Below are 18,929 nucleotides of genomic sequence, written 5' to 3' on the forward strand. Positions count from 1 at the left end.
ATGATTCTGCCACGACCATGTTTCAACAAAGGGATGGTGCCAGATTTACTCCAGACGTGATGCTTGSCATTCAGGTCAAATAGTTCAATCTTGGTTTCATCAGACCAGAGAATCTTGTTTCTCATAGTCTGAGAGTCCTTTAGGCAAACTCCAAGTGGGCTGTCATGTGTCTTTTAATGAGGAGTGGCTTCCATCTGGCCACTCTACAATAAAGGCCTGATTGGTGGAGTGCAGCAGAAATGGTTGTCCTTCTGGAAGGTTCTCCCATTTCCACAGAGGATCTCTAGAGCTCTGTCAGAGTGACCATCGGGTTCTTGTTCACCTCCCTGACCAAGGCCCTTCTCCCCTGATTAGTCAGTTTAGCCGGGCGGCCAGCTCTAGGAAGAGTCTTGGTGGTTCCAAACTTCTTCCAYTGAACAATGATGAAGGCCAATGGTTCAATGCAGCAKAAATGTTTTGGTACCCTTCCCCAGATCTGTGCCTCGACTCAATCCTGTCTCGGGGCTCTACGGACAAGTCCTTTGACCTCATGGCTTGGTTTTTGCTCTRACATGCACTGTCAACTGGGACCTTATATAGACAGGTGTGTACCTTTCCAAATCATGTCCAATCAATTKAATTTCCCACTGGTGGACTCCAATAAAGTTGTAGAAACATCTCAAGGATGATCAATAGAAACAGGATGCACCTGAGCTCAATTCCAAGWCTCATAGCAAAGGGTCTGAATAATTATGTAAATAAGGTATTTCTGTTTTTCAATTCAATACATTTGCAAAAATGTATAAAAACCTGTTTTCGCTTTGTCATCGTGCGGTATTGTGTTTAGAATGATGAGGAAAATAAACATTTAATCAATTTTAGAATAAGGCTGTAACGTAACAAAATGTGGAACAAGTGAAGGTGTCTTAATACTTTCCGAATGCACTGTATGTATATTTTTAACTTTGAATCAATCAATCAATCCAAACTGTGCAGATTCAATTTGATGAATGGAAAGAGACATCTGGTACAAAACACCAAAATGTCGAATGAAATTCAGAGATTCGATACTGGGTAAGCCTACAAGATAGGGAGGGATGTGTTTTTACATTTATTGTTATTTGTCAATTTCGATCTGTCCCTTACATGGTTGCATTCCCCCCAATCACTGTCCTTGGGTTAGAGCATCTCTAAATGCTGCCTAGGCGAATGGCTCTAAATGACAGCTTTAAATGACTTRTAAAAATCAATACCCTCTATTCATCTTTAAAGGCAACCTGCCTGCACTTGTCCATTTGAATTAGATCCAACTGACATCAGATGGGAATTTGTCTCTCCTCTCTCTCACAAGCAATATAAAATAATGGATAAAATAAAATAAAAAATGTGAGGCAAGCGCATAAACACACGTAAGCACGCACGCACACACACACACAAACCTTAACAACCTGCCTTTGAGAATAGAGAGAAACTGTAAAGAATGGGCAGTTTATTGAAAAGAAGGCAATGAAAGTAGAGAAGCAGAGAGAGAAAAGATGGAGTCACTATGGCAGGCAGACTCATGGCCAAATCAATCATGAGTGAACACAGTGTGGAGGCTTGCTGCTGTGACTGTGTGTATTGTGTTTGTACAGCATCAGTCCTATGAACCYACCCTGGTGCTTTGGATCTGCAGGCTGCCAGGCTCCAGCAGGGCCATGCGAAGGTCCTTCCCCAGCAGACTGAGGCCATCCCTCAGCCAGGTAACGGTGGGCTCCGGGTCCCCTGACGCCTGGCACCTCAGCAGGGCCACACCCCCAACAGCCTGCGTCTGGTTGGACGGGCCCTGCCGGATGATGGGCGGGGGGCGGTCCTTTGAGGCTGGAGAAAAACAAGGAATCACAATGAAAAAATTTAAACACAAACTATGAATTACAGTTTAGTGCTATACTAAATTACAAATTTGACCCCATAAACGTTCATGAATTTATCATTGGAGGCGCTAGGTCTTCTTGATGTATCTGTTGTGATAGGGGGTACCTGTTTTGGGGGTCGTTTGCAGGTTTCTGATAGTGTGTGCTAATGGCACCACATCACACCATAGCGCTCTATTTACAAGGTGTAGAATAACGATGGCTCGCCTATGGCGCTAATTACCCTGCCTTCCTCATAACACATTAACACCTTCCCTCCCTCCTTCCTTCTCTTCCTCCTTCTCTTCCTCCTCTGACTCACTGCTGCACCTCACAGCCCCCTCCCCCARACAAGAAACAAGCCACTGCATTTCTGGGGTGTTCAATCTTTTAATATTGTCTCTTCTTCCCCTGCTTATCAGTGCTGTTAGTCTCAACTCAGACAGAGTATTTGCACCAGGTTCTAGAGCTCTAAAATTCTATCACAGCTCCTTCAGACTCAGAGGACACAGTCACTAAACCAGAAATGCAGAGAAACCAATCAGACACCAGCCTTTATAGAGTGAGACATCCTTTTACTCTGCTAACTTTCCTGCCGAGACCTTTATACTATACCCACTGTATACGTAATAATTGTCAGCACCGCATTGTATGATTAATATTGAACAATTGCTAGACTCAAAAAATATGACTTAACTGTAATCAGATGCTATAACAAAAKATTACTTCTTTCTTGCATCATTTTTCCAGCCAGACCGCTCAAGATTGTACGCCTGTCCATGTCCYGAGGACATCTGTAAATGCCTTCGAAACCAGCCAATAGATCGCTATTACGATCAAGTAGGCTTGGGTTTGCTAAGGCGTGGATAGCGGCGGTGGAATGGGAGAGTATATATGGATACGCCCGGTGCCCAAATTGATGACGTATGTCACGCAGCTGAGAGTGGAGTGTAGATTTTWWTTTWTWTTWTTTTTTATTTCACCTTTATTTAACCAGGTAGGCAAGTTGAGAACAAGTTCTCATTTACAATTGCGACCTGGCCAAGATAAAGCAAAGCAGTTCGACACATACAACAACACAGAGCTACACAGGGAGTAAAACAAACATACAGTTAATAATACAGTAGAAAAATAAGTAAGTGAGCCAATGAGGTGAGATAAGGGAGGTAAAGGCAAAAAAAAGAAAAAAAAGGCCATGGTGGCGAAGTAAATACAATATAGCAAGTAAAACACTGGAATGGTAGATTTGCAGTGGAAGAATGTGCAAAGTAGAGATAGAAATAATGGGGTGCAAAGGAGCCCCCCCCCCTAAAAAAAAATACAGTAGGGGGAGAGCTAGTTGTTTGGGCTAAATTATAGATGGGCTATGTACAAGTGCTAAATTATAGATGGGCTATGTGAGCTGCTCTGATAGCTGGTGCTTAAAGCTAGTGAGGGAGATAAGTGTTTCCAGTTTCAGAGATTTTTGTAGTTCGTTCCAATCATTGGCAGCAGAGAACTGGAAGGAGAGGCGGCCAAAGGAAGAATTGGTTTTGGTGGTGACCAGAGAGATATACCTGCAGGAGGGCGTGCTACAGGTGGGTGCTGCTATGGTGACCAGCGAGCTGAGATAAGGGGGACTTTTATAGCCGGGTCTTATAGGATGACTGGAGCCAGTTGGTTTGGCACGAGTATGAAGCGAGGGCCAGCCACGAGTAGAGTACAGTCGGGTGGGTGGGGTAAGTATATGGGGCTTTGGTGACAAAACGGATGGAGCTGGTAATAGACTGGCATCAAATTTTATTGAGTAGGGTATTGGGAGGCTATTTTGTAAATGACATCGCGAAGTCGAGTTCGGTAGGATGGTCAGTTTTATAGGGTCATGTTTGGCAGCCATGGAGTGAAGAATGCTTTTGTTGCGAAATAGCAGGAAGCCAATTCTGATGTTAACTTTGGTTGAGATGTTTGATTGTGAGTCGGAGGAGAAGAAGTTTTACAGTTCTAACCAGACAACCTGGTATTTGTCTGTTGTCCAATATTCTAAGTCAGAACGTCCCAGAGTATGATGTTGGACAGGCGGGCAGGTTGCAGGGCAAGCGATGGTTTTGAAGAGCATGCAATTTTAGTTTTTACTTGTATTTTAAGAGTAAATTTGGTACCGCCACGGAAGGAGAATTGTCTATGGCAATTGAAGTTACGTCTGGAGGGGTTGTTAACACGTGTCCAAAGAAGGGCAAAGTATACAAATGGTGTCGTCTGCTAGAGGTGGATTCTAGAGGACTCACCAAGCAGGCAGAAGAAGGACATCAATTGGATGTATACAGATTCGAGAGAGTCGGTCCAGAAATGGACCTGTGGCACTCCCATAGAGACTGCCAAGGCCCGGACAACAGGCCTCGATTTGAGCAACACTGGAACTTCTATCGAGAGAAGTAGTTTGGTGACCAGCGAGGCAAGTCAATTTGAGAAACCAAGGCTATCGTAGTCTGTCCGATGAGGAATGTTGTGGGTGATTTGGACAGGGTCGAAAGCCTTGGCCAGATTGATGAATACGGCTCCACAGTATGTGTTTCTTATCGATTGGGGTTAGAGATATGTTAAGGACCTTTGAGAAAGTTGGTTGAGGTGCACCATGACAGCTTCGAAACCCAGATTGAGTAAGCGGGAAAAGGTATGGTTGGGATTTCGATGGTCGGTAATCTGTTTGTTGACTTGGCTTTGAAGACCTTGGAGAAGGCAGGGTAGAGTAGTATAGGTCTGTAGCGGTTTGGGGTAAGAGATGGTCCCCCGTTTGAATGGGGGATGACGCGCAGCTGCTTTCCAATCTTTGGGAATCTCAGACTCTTTCTCACGAAAGAGAGAGGTTGAACAGTCTAGTAATAGGGTTTTGCAACAATTGTGGCAGATAATTTAAGATAAAGAAGGGTCCAGATTGCTAGCCTGGCTTATGTTGTAGGGTCCAGATTTGCAGCTCTTTCAGAACATCAGCTGACTGGATTTGGGAGAAGGAGAATGGGGAAGGCTTGGGCGAGTTGCTGTGGGGGGTGCAGTGCTGTTGACCGGGTGGAAGCATGGGGCGTGGAAAGATGCTTATTGAAATTCTCAATTATAGTGGATTTTTGGTGGTGACAGGTGTTCCTATCCTCAGTGCAGTGGCAGCTGGAGGAGGTGTGTCTTTTTCCCATGGACTATACAGTGGCCAAAAGTTTTTTGAGTTTGTGTTGCAGGAAGCAATTTCTGCTTGAAAAGCTAGCCTTGGCTTCTAACTGCCTGTGTATATTGGTTTCTAGCTTCCCTGAAAGGTTGGATATCGGTCGGGGGTGTGTCGATGCTAATGCAGAACGCCATGGAATGTTTTTGTGTTGGTTAATGGCATCAGGGTCTGGAGAGAATAGGGCTAAATCTGTTCCTGGTTCTACTTTCTTGAATGGGGCATGCTTATTTTAAGATGGTGAGGAAGGATTTAAATATAACACCGGCATCTCTACTGATGGGATGAGATCAATATCTTCCAGGATACCCCGCGAGTCGATTAGAAAGGCCTGCTCGCTCTAGTGTTTTCAGTGTTCAGGTTGACAGTGATGAATGGAGGTCGTTTGACCGCTGACCCATTACGGATGCAGGCAATGAGGCAGTGATCGCTGAGATCTTGGTTGAAAACAGCAGAGGAGTATTTAGAGGGCAAGTTGGTTMGGATGAYATCTMTGAGGKTGCCCGTGTTTACGGCTTTGTGGTGGTACCTGGTAGGTTCATTGATMATTTGTGTGAGATTGAGGGCATCAAGCTTCGATTGTAGGATGGCTGGGGTGTTAAGCATGTTCCAGTTTGAATGAATGGATGAATGGATTCGGTTCAGTTAGTGGTCTTGATGAGAACTTCCCAGCATACTAGTTTATGCTGGCAACAACAGCAGTATGGCGCTAGTTAAAACTTGCAAAAGAAAGTGATGTTTATTTCGATGGTCGAGGGAGAAATAATTTGTCGTATTGCGGTCGACATCTGGATGTCACCGTGGCATGCCAATTAGCTAACATAATGACRAGAAGTTGCGAATGACCAGTGCAACAGTGTTCTATTGAGGCGCTTGCTAGCATCTTTTCTCCGGGCAACAGGTCTCCCGGAGCAATGCAATATGGTTGGGCTTAGAGGCTAGTGCTTGCCGACGTGTGCTGCTTCCCACTGGCCAGCAGTTGCCTCCCACCAGGTAGCAGCATAACATGTCACTGGCGGTAGCTAAATTGGGCAATTTGTTCCATCCCACTTGATTTTATTTAGAGTAGGATAACATCCTACACGAGAATTAACTTGTAATATTGGTATTTGATACTAGTCACCATGTGGATGTCAAAGTGATACAGTCTACTGCTCAATGGGGAGAGTTTGCACTGCAAGCTGGTAACACAACAACACAGGGCACAGTGTCCCTTCGATCCTGCTTGCCGCAGTAAGGAAAGGGAAGTAGCTAGATAGTGTAGCCAACATCAGGCCAGGGTGAAGGCTAAAGCACATTTATTGTAGTGATTTTCAACGAAAACTTACAACTACGGCATTAACGTCTACATAAAAAAACTATTCTAAGCATGCTCCCAAGTTCCAACTTTGGCAGGCAAGCAACTTCTTTTTAGCAACATCTATCAACTAGCAAGCTGGGAAGGGCTCAATAGGATGACTTACTGAACCGAATCTGTTTGTCTCCACTCTACTTTTGCTGCACCAAATATCTAATACATTTGGGCACTAGGCATGTCCGTATAGCCTCTCCCGGGTTCCGAAGGTCCCGTGTTCAATTCCAGTTGTAGAGGCAGTCAAACGAAGGCAGTCAAATTCCACGTCACCGTTTAGTCACGGTAATTAGGCTTCTCCAAGCTCTGATGCTGCTGATGGTCATTAGTAGCCTACCAAACTTGCTAACTGCCTGGTACTGCCTGGTACTCAGCACTCTATTGCCCCTGTAATCACGCTGACATCAATGCAAATGTCATCAAAAATTGAATCAAACACTTCATGAGAGCCCATGAGCTCATGTTACTATCTATAGGCGATGCAATTGCGTGAGAAAACAGTGACGGCCTCTATTAAAAAGAGGATCCAATCAGCTTTCTATAGGCCTACTATATTTATTTCTCAACTTTCCTAATACTAAGCAAATTGCTTATCTTTACAACAAGAGTATAGCCTACCTGGCTGGCATGAAAATGAATCACGGGAAAAGCGTCCTCCATTCGCTATTTAAGTGCATAGATGACATGTATTTTTTCCCCCGCTGACCCTGTTTTGATACAGGTGAATGATAATGGTCCATTCTAAATCAAAACAAATTTCACAMATATATTATTTAGTATACGTAAAGACAAGATTAAATCAAGAATAGTCTGATGGGTGACAATATTAGCCTATCACTTGTGAATTACATATTATCACTTGTGAATGCTGCCCAGCGTAAGGCAAGAAACAATGCCTTTTTTTGCAACTTTTTCGAATCATAGTTGCACACCTCATGTAGCCTGTCCTATAGGCCTATACAGTGGTATAAAGTACTTGTGTAAAAATACTTTAAAGTACTACTGACGTAGTTTTTTTGGGTATCTCTACTTTACTTTACTATTTAAATGTTTGACTACTTTTACTTTTACTTCACTACATTCCTAAAGAAAATAATGTACTTTTTACACCATACATTTTCCTTGACACCCAAAAGTTCTCGTTACATTTTCAATGCTTAGCAGGACAGAAAAATTGTCCAATTCATACACTTATCAAGAGAACATCCCTGTTCATCCCTTTTACTTCTGATCTCCCAAACACAAATGCATGGTTTGTAAATTATGTCTGAGTGTTGGAGTGTGCCCCTGGCTATCTGTAAATAAATATAAAACTAGAAAATAGTGCCTTCTGGTTTGCTTAATATAAGGAATGTGAAATGATTTATACTTTTACTTTGATACTAAAGTATATTTTGGCAATTACATTCACTTTTGATACTTAAGTATATTTAAAACCAAATACTTTCAGACTTTTAATCAAGCAGTGTTTTACTGGTTGACTTTCACTTTTACTTTAGTCATTTTCTAATGAGGTATCTTTACTTTTACTCAAGTATGACAATTGGGTACTTTTTCCACCACTGGGCCTATATGTTTTGATAAGACTGTATCACAACTAAAGTGGCCAAATAACTTCTTAAAATTAAACACATTAATCCACTTTACAATGAGTTTAGAGCATACCTGGCATACATAAGTAGCGCATGAGTTTCAAGTTTGGGGAAGATACTTTTCACCATAAAAATGCACCTTTATAATCAAAGCATTACATGCATAATCTCACTTTTGATAATGGTGTTTTCCCGCTAATGGAACATTCACGCTTATAACCTACTGCCATGTGTGCATTGCTGCGCTTATAATGTGAAGAAATAGCCTAATAGTTAACGAGATGTCAAGCTAAATGTTCTGATCTGTTGCGTCAGCCACATTGCTGTCACGATCGTCGTAACGTGGAAGAGAGGAGGACCAAGGCGCAGCGTGATAACAATACATCTTCTCTTTTTTTGAAGACGAAAACGAAACGAACACTGACAAACTATACAAAACAACAAACGACCGTGAAGCTATAAAACRAAAGTGCAGACACAAGCAACTAACGTAAAGACATAGACAATCAMCCACGAACTACCTAATGAATATGGCTGCCTAAATATGGTTCCCAATCAGAGACAACGATAGACAGCTGTCTCTAATTGAGAACCAATCTAGGCAACCATAGACATACATACACCTAGACTGAACACTGCCCCATAAACATACAAAACCCCTAGACAATACAAAACACATACATCCCCCATGTCACACCCTGACCTAACTAAAATAATAAAGAAAACAAAGATAACTAAGGCCAGGGTGTGACAATTGCATTAAAAAAAATGTATGCTAGTGGTTGCATTCATTTAGGATCTATTGCATCCCACAACTGTACCAGACTATGTTTAGAATATTTATTTCTGGCACAGAATAGAATAGGTAAACTTTTGTACTTTGGGGGATAGTAGATTGACATAGGCTAGTGCTTTTGCTGTTTGTTAGGCCAACTCATCTTGTTGGCTGACGAAAAGTAAATGTGGACAGTTCTTCCAATATCTTCAATATGCGCCTCGGAATTGGATAAGCACGCACGCAGTTGCGTCCCCGATGTGTCTGTCTTCACTTGTAGCCTGAGAGAAAGACMCGATCACGTGATGGAGAGCCATGTGAGTGAGAAGTGAKTCGGGGCACTTAGCACTCAGGGAGAAGGCAACAACTGGCCGCAAAAGTCATTAACTTTTTTTAGGGTGCATTATGGCCACACAAAGGGGATGCCGTCRTGAAATTAGAGGCATTATCAAGTGCTTGTCAACTTGTGAATGAGAGACTGATGAAGTGTGTACAGCCTGCGCAAAAAACAAAGCAGAGCTCATGCCTTTCAAGCGACTTTTTTCAAATCATCATTAGAGTTGTGTCATTCAGCCTAAAGTTACATTAATAACTATAAATTAAACATATAGGAGTACCTATTTCTTTGCTACCGCTCAACACGCATGCAATAGACGCATGCACGCACTCCCTCAAACAGTTTGGAGAAAATWTCCTTTCTATTTYATTCAGCTTAATTCAATTGTATTCTTCAGACTATAAAACAATATAAAATAATGCCCCATAATTCTAACCAAATCTTGTCTGCTAAATGAACTAGTGTAGCCCACAGCCACATGGCATAGCCAGATTAGGACCTAACATAAGGACAACTGAGAGTATGCTAATTTGTTCCTCTGAAATAAATTACATTTTCTTTATATCATATTTCTTTAGACCTGTCTAAAATAAATAATAGATTTCTTGTGAATGTGTTGGCTATATTACGTGGATTTATTAGCCTTTTTAAAATGTAGATGTTCCAAAGGTCTGCATCTGTNATAATAGATTTCTTGTGAATGTGTTGGCTATATTACGTGGATTTATTAGCCTTTTTAAAATGTAGATGTTCCAAAGGTCTGCATCTGTGGCTTGTAGGCTATGTGTGGAAACTAGGAGATGCTAAATGTGTTTATTACCGTGAGATCGACAGTTATTTGCTTGACAACCACCGGGTGACGAAATTTTGTGACCACACAGCTTTAGTTTGGAGCAACGGACAACGGAACTATGCTGAGCAAAAAGTTCTACAGCTGCACCATCGAGAGCATCTTGACTGGCTGCATCACCGCTTGATATGGCAAATGCACCACCCTCGACTGCAAAGCACTACAGAGGATGGTACGGACAGCCCAGTACCGAGGTCCCTGCCATCCAGCACCTCTATATCAGGCAAACGTAAGACTGCTAAATAGTTAGTTAATGGTTCCTCTGCACTGACCCTGTCTTGCACTGACTCTATGCACACTCACAAGACAAAATATACACACTATATACASACTCACACATATACCATACGGACCCACTCACACAAAACCCACACACATTCACTACTGTACATACGCACATAACACACAAATGCATACAGACACAACAAAAACACACAACACACAACAACCTCTCCCACAATGTGATCAAGACAAAGGAGATGATCGTGGACTACAGGAAAAGGAGGGCAGAGCACRCCCTCATTCTCATCGACGGGGCTGTACTGGAGCAGGTTGAGAGCTTCAAGTTCCTTCCTGCCCACATCACCAACAAACTATCGTGGTCCAAACACACCAAGATAGTTGTGAAGAGGGCACAACAACACCTATTCCCCCTCAGGAGACTGAAAAGATTTGGCATGGGTCTTCAGATCATCAAAAAGTTCTACAGCTGCACCATCGAGAACCTCCTGACTGGTTGCATCACCATCTGGTATGACAACTGCTCGGCCTCCCGTACGGCCCAGTACATCACTGGGGCCAAGCTTCCTGCCATCCAGGACTTCTATACCAGGCGGTGTCAGAGGAAGGCCCTAAAAATTGCCAAAGACTCCAGCCACCCTAGTCAKAGACTGTTCTCTCTGCTATGACATGGCAATCGGTACCGGAGTGCCAAGTCTAGGTCCAAAACGCTTCTGAACAGCTTCTACCCCCAAGCCATAAGACTGCTAAACAGCTAATTAAATGGCTACCTGGACTATTTGCATTGACCTCCCCCCCCTTTTTTTATGCTGCTGCTACTTGCTGTTTATTATCTATTATCTATGCATAGTCACCTTACCCCTACCTACATGTACTTATTACCTCAATTACCTCGACTAACCTGTACCCCCGCACATTGACTCAGTACCGGTACCCCCTGTATATAGACTCGTTATTGTTATTTTATTGTTGCTCTTTCATTTTTTACTTTAGTTTATTTAGTAAATATTTGTTCTTAATTCTTGTTTTTCTTAAAACTGCATTGTTGGTTAAGGGCTTGTAAGTAAGCATTTCAAAGTAAGGTCTAATCTTGTTGTATTCAGCGCATGTGACAAATACAATTTGATTTGATTTGACATACTCATCATATGCTGTTGCTACTCTGTTCTTTATTTTAGTCTTATTATTATCTATCCTGATGCCTAATCACGTTACCCTGCCTTCATGTACATATCTACCTCAAATACCTCATTCCCCTCCCTGCACATTGATCTGGTACTGGTACTCCCTGTATATAGCTTCATTCTTGTATATTTCATTCATCTTGTCTTACTATTTGTATTTGTACTATTATTTTTTAATTCTGTATCACTGGGCTCGTAAGCAAGCATTTCACTGTTAAGTCTACACCCGTTGTATTCGGCAGATGTGACAAATACAATTTGATTTGATTTACTTGATTTGAGCATTAGGAGCAACCCAGGGCGTCAAAAACACTTCAAAATTTGACCTTTGGAGCATCTTCAAAATTTGTGTCTGAATCTGAAGTCAAATTGGTAAAACCGTGAGCTCTTGTTGCATTTTTCACACTCAACCACTTGATCATTCCTTCAATCCCCTGTACTGTATACAGCAACACTATTTACATATTTTCCAACTCGCATGGCAAAGTATGTTCTCTTTCCAAAAAATCCTTTAGCAGATGTTAATTCAATAATGTGTTTGAGAGGAATCCAGGAAATGAGTGAGAAAGAGAGAGAGCGATGGAGACAGAGATAGAGAGCGAGAGAGAGAAAGAGAGAGCGAGAGAGGCATAAACAGCTCCTAACTGGCACTAGCTCAGCACTTAAGATAATGATGCTCTTTGAGAGGAGGAGAGAGGTGTACATGTGACTCTCCATCAGGGAGAGAGGTTTCATTTGAACAGTTTCTCTCTTTGCAGGCCTTTCATGGCCTCTCTCTGGTGCAACTTCCCACAGTGACATGCTAATGAAATGGATGAAGGCATTTGACCGATTAGCTCTTACACCTTTCAGCACATCTCAGCCAAGACAAGTGACAAGCATTAAACAGTCAGCCTCTGATGCATTTTATGCACCTTCAGTGCATGTGGTCAAGCAAGTGTGTGTGCTTGCACTTAGTTGTGCATTTGTCTCTTATACACATCTAGATGTGTATAAGAGACAGGTGTGTGTGTGTGTGTGTGTGTGTGTGTGTGTGTGCGCATGTGTTTGTGCATGGCATGCTCTATATGCTCTCACCGTCTGCCACCTCTAGCTGAGCCTTGGCCAGGATGCTGCCGGCCACAGTGAGGGCCTGGCAGGTGTAGTAGCCTGCATCAGAGCGCTGTACGGAGGAGATGGTCAGCTCNAGACTGTTCTCTCTGCTATGACATGGCAATCGGTACCGGAGTGCCAAGTCTAGGTCCAAAACGCTTCTGAACAGCTTCTACCCCCAAGCCATAAGACTGCTAAACAGCTAATTAAATGGCTACCTGGACTATTTGCATTGACCTCCCCCCCCTTTTTTTATGCTGCTGCTACTTGCTGTTTATTATCTATTATCTATGCATAGTCACCTTACCCCTACCTACATGTACTTATTACCTCAATTACCTCGACTAACCTGTACCCCCGCACATTGACTCAGTACCGGTACCCCCTGTATATAGACTCGTTATTGTTATTTTATTGTTGCTCTTTCATTTTTTACTTTAGTTTATTTAGTAAATATTTGTTCTTAATTCTTGTTTTTCTTAAAACTGCATTGTTGGTTAAGGGCTTGTAAGTAAGCATTTCAAAGTAAGGTCTAATCTTGTTGTATTCAGCGCATGTGACAAATACAATTTGATTTGATTTGACATACTCATCATATGCTGTTGCTACTCTGTTCTTTATTTTAGTCTTATTATTATCTATCCTGATGCCTAATCACGTTACCCTGCCTTCATGTACATATCTACCTCAAATACCTCATTCCCCTCCCTGCACATTGATCTGGTACTGGTACTCCCTGTATATAGCTTCATTCTTGTATATTTCATTCATCTTGTCTTACTATTTGTATTTGTACTATTATTTTTTAATTCTGTATCACTGGGCTCGTAAGCAAGCATTTCACTGTTAAGTCTACACCCGTTGTATTCGGCAGATGTGACAAATACAATTTGATTTGATTTACTTGATTTGAGCATTAGGAGCAACCCAGGGCGTCAAAAACACTTCAAAATTTGACCTTTGGAGCATCTTCAAAATTTGTGTCTGAATCTGAAGTCAAATTGGTAAAACCGTGAGCTCTTGTTGCATTTTTCACACTCAACCACTTGATCATTCCTTCAATCCCCTGTACTGTATACAGCAACACTATTTACATATTTTCCAACTCGCATGGCAAAGTATGTTCTCTTTCCAAAAAATCCTTTAGCAGATGTTAATTCAATAATGTGTTTGAGAGGAATCCAGGAAATGAGTGAGAAAGAGAGAGAGCGATGGAGACAGAGATAGAGAGCGAGAGAGAGAAAGAGAGAGCGAGAGAGGCATAAACAGCTCCTAACTGGCACTAGCTCAGCACTTAAGATAATGATGCTCTTTGAGAGGAGGAGAGAGGTGTACATGTGACTCTCCATCAGGGAGAGAGGTTTCATTTGAACAGTTTCTCTCTTTGCAGGCCTTTCATGGCCTCTCTCTGGTGCAACTTCCCACAGTGACATGCTAATGAAATGGATGAAGGCATTTGACCGATTAGCTCTTACACCTTTCAGCACATCTCAGCCAAGACAAGTGACAAGCATTAAACAGTCAGCCTCTGATGCATTTTATGCACCTTCAGTGCATGTGGTCAAGCAAGTGTGTGTGCTTGCACTTAGTTGTGCATTTGTCTCTTATACACATCTAGATGTGTATAAGAGACAGGTGTGTGTGTGTGTGTGTGTGTGTGTGTGTGTGTGCGCATGTGTTTGTGCATGGCATGCTCTATATGCTCTCACCGTCTGCCACCTCTAGCTGAGCCTTGGCCAGGATGCTGCCGGCCACAGTGAGGGCCTGGCAGGTGTAGTAGCCTGCATCAGAGCGCTGTACGGAGGAGATGGTCAGCTCTCCACTCACTGCCACTGACACACGGCTGTCTCCCTGCGCTGGCTGGCTGGGGAACAGCAGATCCTGGTGAGATAACATAGATTCATTATGAAAAACAGCATGGTGTTTAGTCCTGTGCTCCATAGAAAACATGGCGAGATTCAATGTAGGCCTAAATGTTGCCGTTGATAGTATGAGTAAATAGTAAATCATAACTGTACTGTGCAGTTATGAGTCATAATTGCTGTCAGTGACAACCTTGSCAATACAATGTTATATAACAGTATAGTCCCAATCACCGTACATGTGCAAGGCAAGATCAGGCTGCATTAACTAAAAAGCAACAACAGGTCAAACCAATCATCTGAAGTCTTGCTCTATTTTACTCAATTTCCATTCTCAGTATGTGTTCATTACTGACTAGGATGTTATGTCCTTAGTCCTCCTATTCACTCACTTGTCCTAGAAATGTGTGTGTAATTCAGTAGTAAGGGTTTGTGGTCCTCTATCTGCTCGGAGTGGTCGGTAATTTACACTGTGGGTGAGACGCAGTCAGCCCTGCCAGTGATGATGCCTTGCACTACGGGTCTTGAAGTTAAGTGAGTCCTCACGGCCGCCCACACATAGCCTTGAARTCTCTACCTCTTTCGCTTCAATTAGATTTTTTTCCCATTCCGCTACCTGAGAGCAGACAAACGGAGGGGAAGGGAAGGACATTAGCCTGATCCCATTATGCCTAACAACTAATGCAGCAAATTAATGTAATTTCTTGTGAAATAAATTGCTGGTCAGAGCCCTGCAGAGTGGRCTGATGATTGATGACCACTTCATTATGTAACTGTCGGGAATTCGAAGTGCCCTCTCTCGTTCCACGGCTCTATCCACTGTCCAATCAGGACCCAACCTTCATGTYTCAATTAGGTAAACAAGGAGAAGTTTTTTTTGTTTATGTGCATTGGAGGASGCCAACACACTAAGGGGAACTCTCATGTATAAAAGCACACAGACATTCAACACACGTTATTCAAACAAGTGTTTCTTACCTGGCTGCCCTCTCGTTGCCAAAACACAGTGGGTTGGGGGTTGCCCTTGGTCTCACAGGGGAAGGTGGCTGTGCGCCCTTCAGCCACGATCTGGTCCCGGGGTCKCACCACAAACAGGGGAGCCTCTGTCACCACAGCACAGCAGGAACACATTTAGAGAAAATGATGTACATGTACACAAACTAAGCAAAGAGCGCTACAGGTTTCAGCTACAAGCTACAGGCTGCAGGGAACATGCAACAGGTGATTGTCTAGTAGTCTCTCTTAAGAGCCATTACTACAGGTAACAGACCACAGAAGCCATAGATCCAGTTGGCCGCAAACCTGCATGAATGAGACCAACTCATGAGCACGGCTGCTTTAACACACATTCTCCCCTTCTAGTCTCTACATCAGAACTACTGCATATCAACTACTATGTCTTGATACTGTTGGAGAAACAAAGGGTTTTCAACTAACTTTACAACACACAACTAAAAGGAGGGCAGGGTTGGGTGGTTCAAACTAAGGAACTAAATGTGCATGTATTAGTACTGTATGTTAAATAATCAGGTGTGAATGTGTGTTTTGTGTTTATGGGTGTGTATGTATGCAAGTGTAGGAACATTTACTGAGCCCTTTTAAGCATGTGCCTTTGCGTGTGTGTGTGCATGTGTGTATCGTTGTGAGAGAGAGAGAGAGAGAGAGAGAGAGAGAGAGAGAGAGAGAGAGAGAGAGAGAGAGAGAGAGAGAGAGAGAGAGAGTAATACATGCACAATGGGATCAGGTCTTACTTACCAACAGGGCGAGCTGGTGAAAGAACAATGGTGTGGATGGGTGAGGACAAAACACAAGACCGAGAGGAGAGGAGTAGAGGAGGAGAGGAGGAGAGGAGGAGAGGAGGAGAGGAGGAGAGGAGAGGGAAAGAAAAATAAATGAAAATCAGAAATGAATGACATATGGTGTTGGGTACAAAAGTCCAGCAGGTACGGATGAGGAGAGTGGGGCTCAGTCACCATGGCAGGTGATGGCATGGGGCTTAGGTAAAGGAAATAAACCTGGCATAATCTTGGGTTGGAAGGGTTTTATAGTAATACAATGTTCACATTGTCTTATGCACAGTCACAGATGTGGAAACATCATAGCATCACCACTGACGCACTGTGTGCTTATGTACAAACAAACAAAGGCAAAATCAGAACGCTGAGTTTCGCCTGCCCTTACCCTCTTCAACTCAAATACCCTTAAAATRCCCTACCAGAGTCTCACTGCACCAGTTCTATTAGCATCCCAGTGGAGAGAGGGATGCAGGGTGTGTAGCACAATTGGTTCTGGTTAAGTTGCTCATCTTTGTGTGGAGGCTGGAGGTCCTGGTGTAATCATTCAGTCTGGGCCCYGGGAGAGAGAGGGACTGAGCCCAGCTCCAGGCTCACATCAGGGGGGCAATAACACTCGCACAGACTCACCCTGCTGAGACTATTACCACAGCTCCAGGAACAGGACTGGTGTTTGTCTGTCTCCTACAGTAGCATATACTCACCCCTGATGGTGAGGGTAGCCGAGACCTCCACTTTGCCCACACGGTTCTCAGCCACACAGGTGAAGGTGCCCTGGTCGCCAGCTGATGCCTTCTTGATCCTCAGGAGGAAATCCTCCTTCTCATAACGGATGTCATATCTGAGGAAGGAGGAGAGGAGAGGTTGACATTACACAAGTCAARCTTGCAGTAGTCAGTCTCACACCTCTGCTGGCTTGCATGCCATGGCTGTTTTACTAAACGGCTGGTATGATACGGTTGGGAAAAGGGGCTATGTTCTGTATAAATAACAATTACACTTAARAATGTAGCCGTATGCTTATGTACAATTCAGTAAGAAAAGCAGTCCACCTCTGGGACATTTTAGAGTAAAGCTTACATAAAATAATAGGTTGTGGACTGTGAGATTAAGGGTTGGTTTTGAAAATAAAGCAAGGTTTTCTGAGACACTTTAAAATCTCCCCGCTGCAGAGAGACTACATTTCTGCTACAGAGAGGAGGAGAGAAGGGGGGGCAATTGTGCAGGGCTGAAAGGCAAGGTAAAATGAAAAGTGCTTTCAGCTGGACCTGACTGTTTCCTCTATTTCAATATTTATGAAGAAGAGGCACCACTGTGGGGTGTGTGTTGAGTGTGTGTGCATGTGTTGAGTGGTTGTTAGTGGTTGAGTAGTGAGTGAGTGAGTGAGTGGTGAGTGGTGAGTGTGAGTGAGTGAGTGAGTGAGTGAGTGAGTGAGTGAGTGAGTGAGTGAGATGAGTGAGTGAGTGAGTGAGTGAGTGGAGAGAGGAGAGAGAGAGAGAGAGAGAGAGAGAGAATGAGGAGAGAGAAGAGAGAGAGAGAGAGAGAGAGGAGAGGAAGAGAGAGAGGAGAGAGAGAGAGAGAAGAGAAAGAGAGAAGAGAAGAGAGGAAAGAAAGAAAGAAAGAAAAAAGAAAGAAAAGAAAGAAAGAAAGAAAGAAAGAAAGAAGAGAAAGAGAAGCGAGGCGTTGTTCTATAATCCCTCAAGGCCGCCTGGCGAACGAACGCTGTGGAAATAAAATCTTCCTCCTTCTTGCCCCTGAGATAGGCCCGCAAGGCCATTGTTTAACCCCCACCAACAACCTGCTCCTCACGGAGGAGCCGATTGATCTGCGGAAGTCGATTAGGGCGCAGGCCAGGAGCAGGACTAACAGTTCATCCACTTAGAGAAACACCAGTCCTAACAGAGCAGGGCTAACAGTTTCATCACTCAGAGAAACACCGGTCCTAACAGATGCAGGGCTAAGCGAGTCAACAGATTCATTCTCGAGACCCGTATAATCGTTAACCTTGGGTTCCTAACAGAGCAGGTTAGTACTTTCAAACTGTTCATTCTCACTGCAGAGAGCAACCGGCACCTTCACCGGTCCGTAGACACAATGAAGACAGGCGCTTAACACGTTCTCTACTACCCACCACTCAGAGAAACATTATAAGCTCTCGCCTTTCGGTTCTCTAAGCAGAGCAAGGGACTAGCAACAGTTCCATACACTCAGCTAGTTGTTTAGCTCAAACCCCCACAAAGAACTTCAGCCACTGATATCCTGATTTTATTTGATTACTTAGGTATTGGCTTCAACATGTTACACATGCTAATAACAGTCCATCACCAGAGAAACATGCCGGATTCTCTAAAGAGAACGACAGGGCTAAAACAGTCCATTCACTCAGATGAATAACCACCAGTCCTATAGACAGTATGAAGGCAGAAGCTAAACAGTACTCCATCACCACCAGTGAAACCAGTCCTAGGAAGAAGCGACAGTGCTAACGGCAGGTCGGCAGTGCATCGAGTTCTAGAGTTACAAACACCTGTCCGCACCTTATCAAGAAGCAGTCTAAAACAGATACACAATCTAACACACGGTGGTGGAACCACACTAATTGGTCCCTAAAAACTTACTAGGCGTGCATGGGCTAACAGGTCAGTCTCAACTCCATCTACTTCCCAGAGGAACCAAACCACCAGTCCTAAACAGAAAGCAAGGAGGAATGGAGGAAAATGAATTGAAACAAATAGTAGGCAGAAAAGAGAAAGAGAGTATTTATGCAGGTCTGAATAAGAGTTATGGGCTAA

At 43.3% G+C, this 18,929-nt stretch overlaps 1 protein-coding gene across 1 annotated transcript in view; it reads right to left on the minus strand.

The window, feature by feature from the left end:
* LOC111981931 (roundabout homolog 2-like) overlaps positions 1-18,929 on the minus strand; it is a 178,929-nt gene that overhangs the window by 53,402 nt on the left and 106,598 nt on the right. Inside the window, exons 6-9 of the mRNA XM_070449476.1 lie at positions 16,842-16,978; positions 15,323-15,447; positions 14,192-14,363; positions 1,634-1,839 (exon numbers count right to left, since the gene is read on the minus strand). Coding sequence (XP_070305577.1) covers positions 1,634-1,839; positions 14,192-14,363; positions 15,323-15,447; positions 16,842-16,978 — 640 coding nt within the window. The remainder of the gene's footprint in view (positions 1-1,633; positions 1,840-14,191; positions 14,364-15,322; positions 15,448-16,841; positions 16,979-18,929) is intronic.

Source organism: Salvelinus sp. IW2-2015, linkage group LG20, assembly GCF_002910315.2.
Source record: "Salvelinus sp. IW2-2015 linkage group LG20, ASM291031v2, whole genome shotgun sequence".
In the NCBI taxonomy this organism is placed as follows: Eukaryota; Metazoa; Chordata; class Actinopteri; order Salmoniformes; family Salmonidae; genus Salvelinus; species Salvelinus sp. IW2-2015.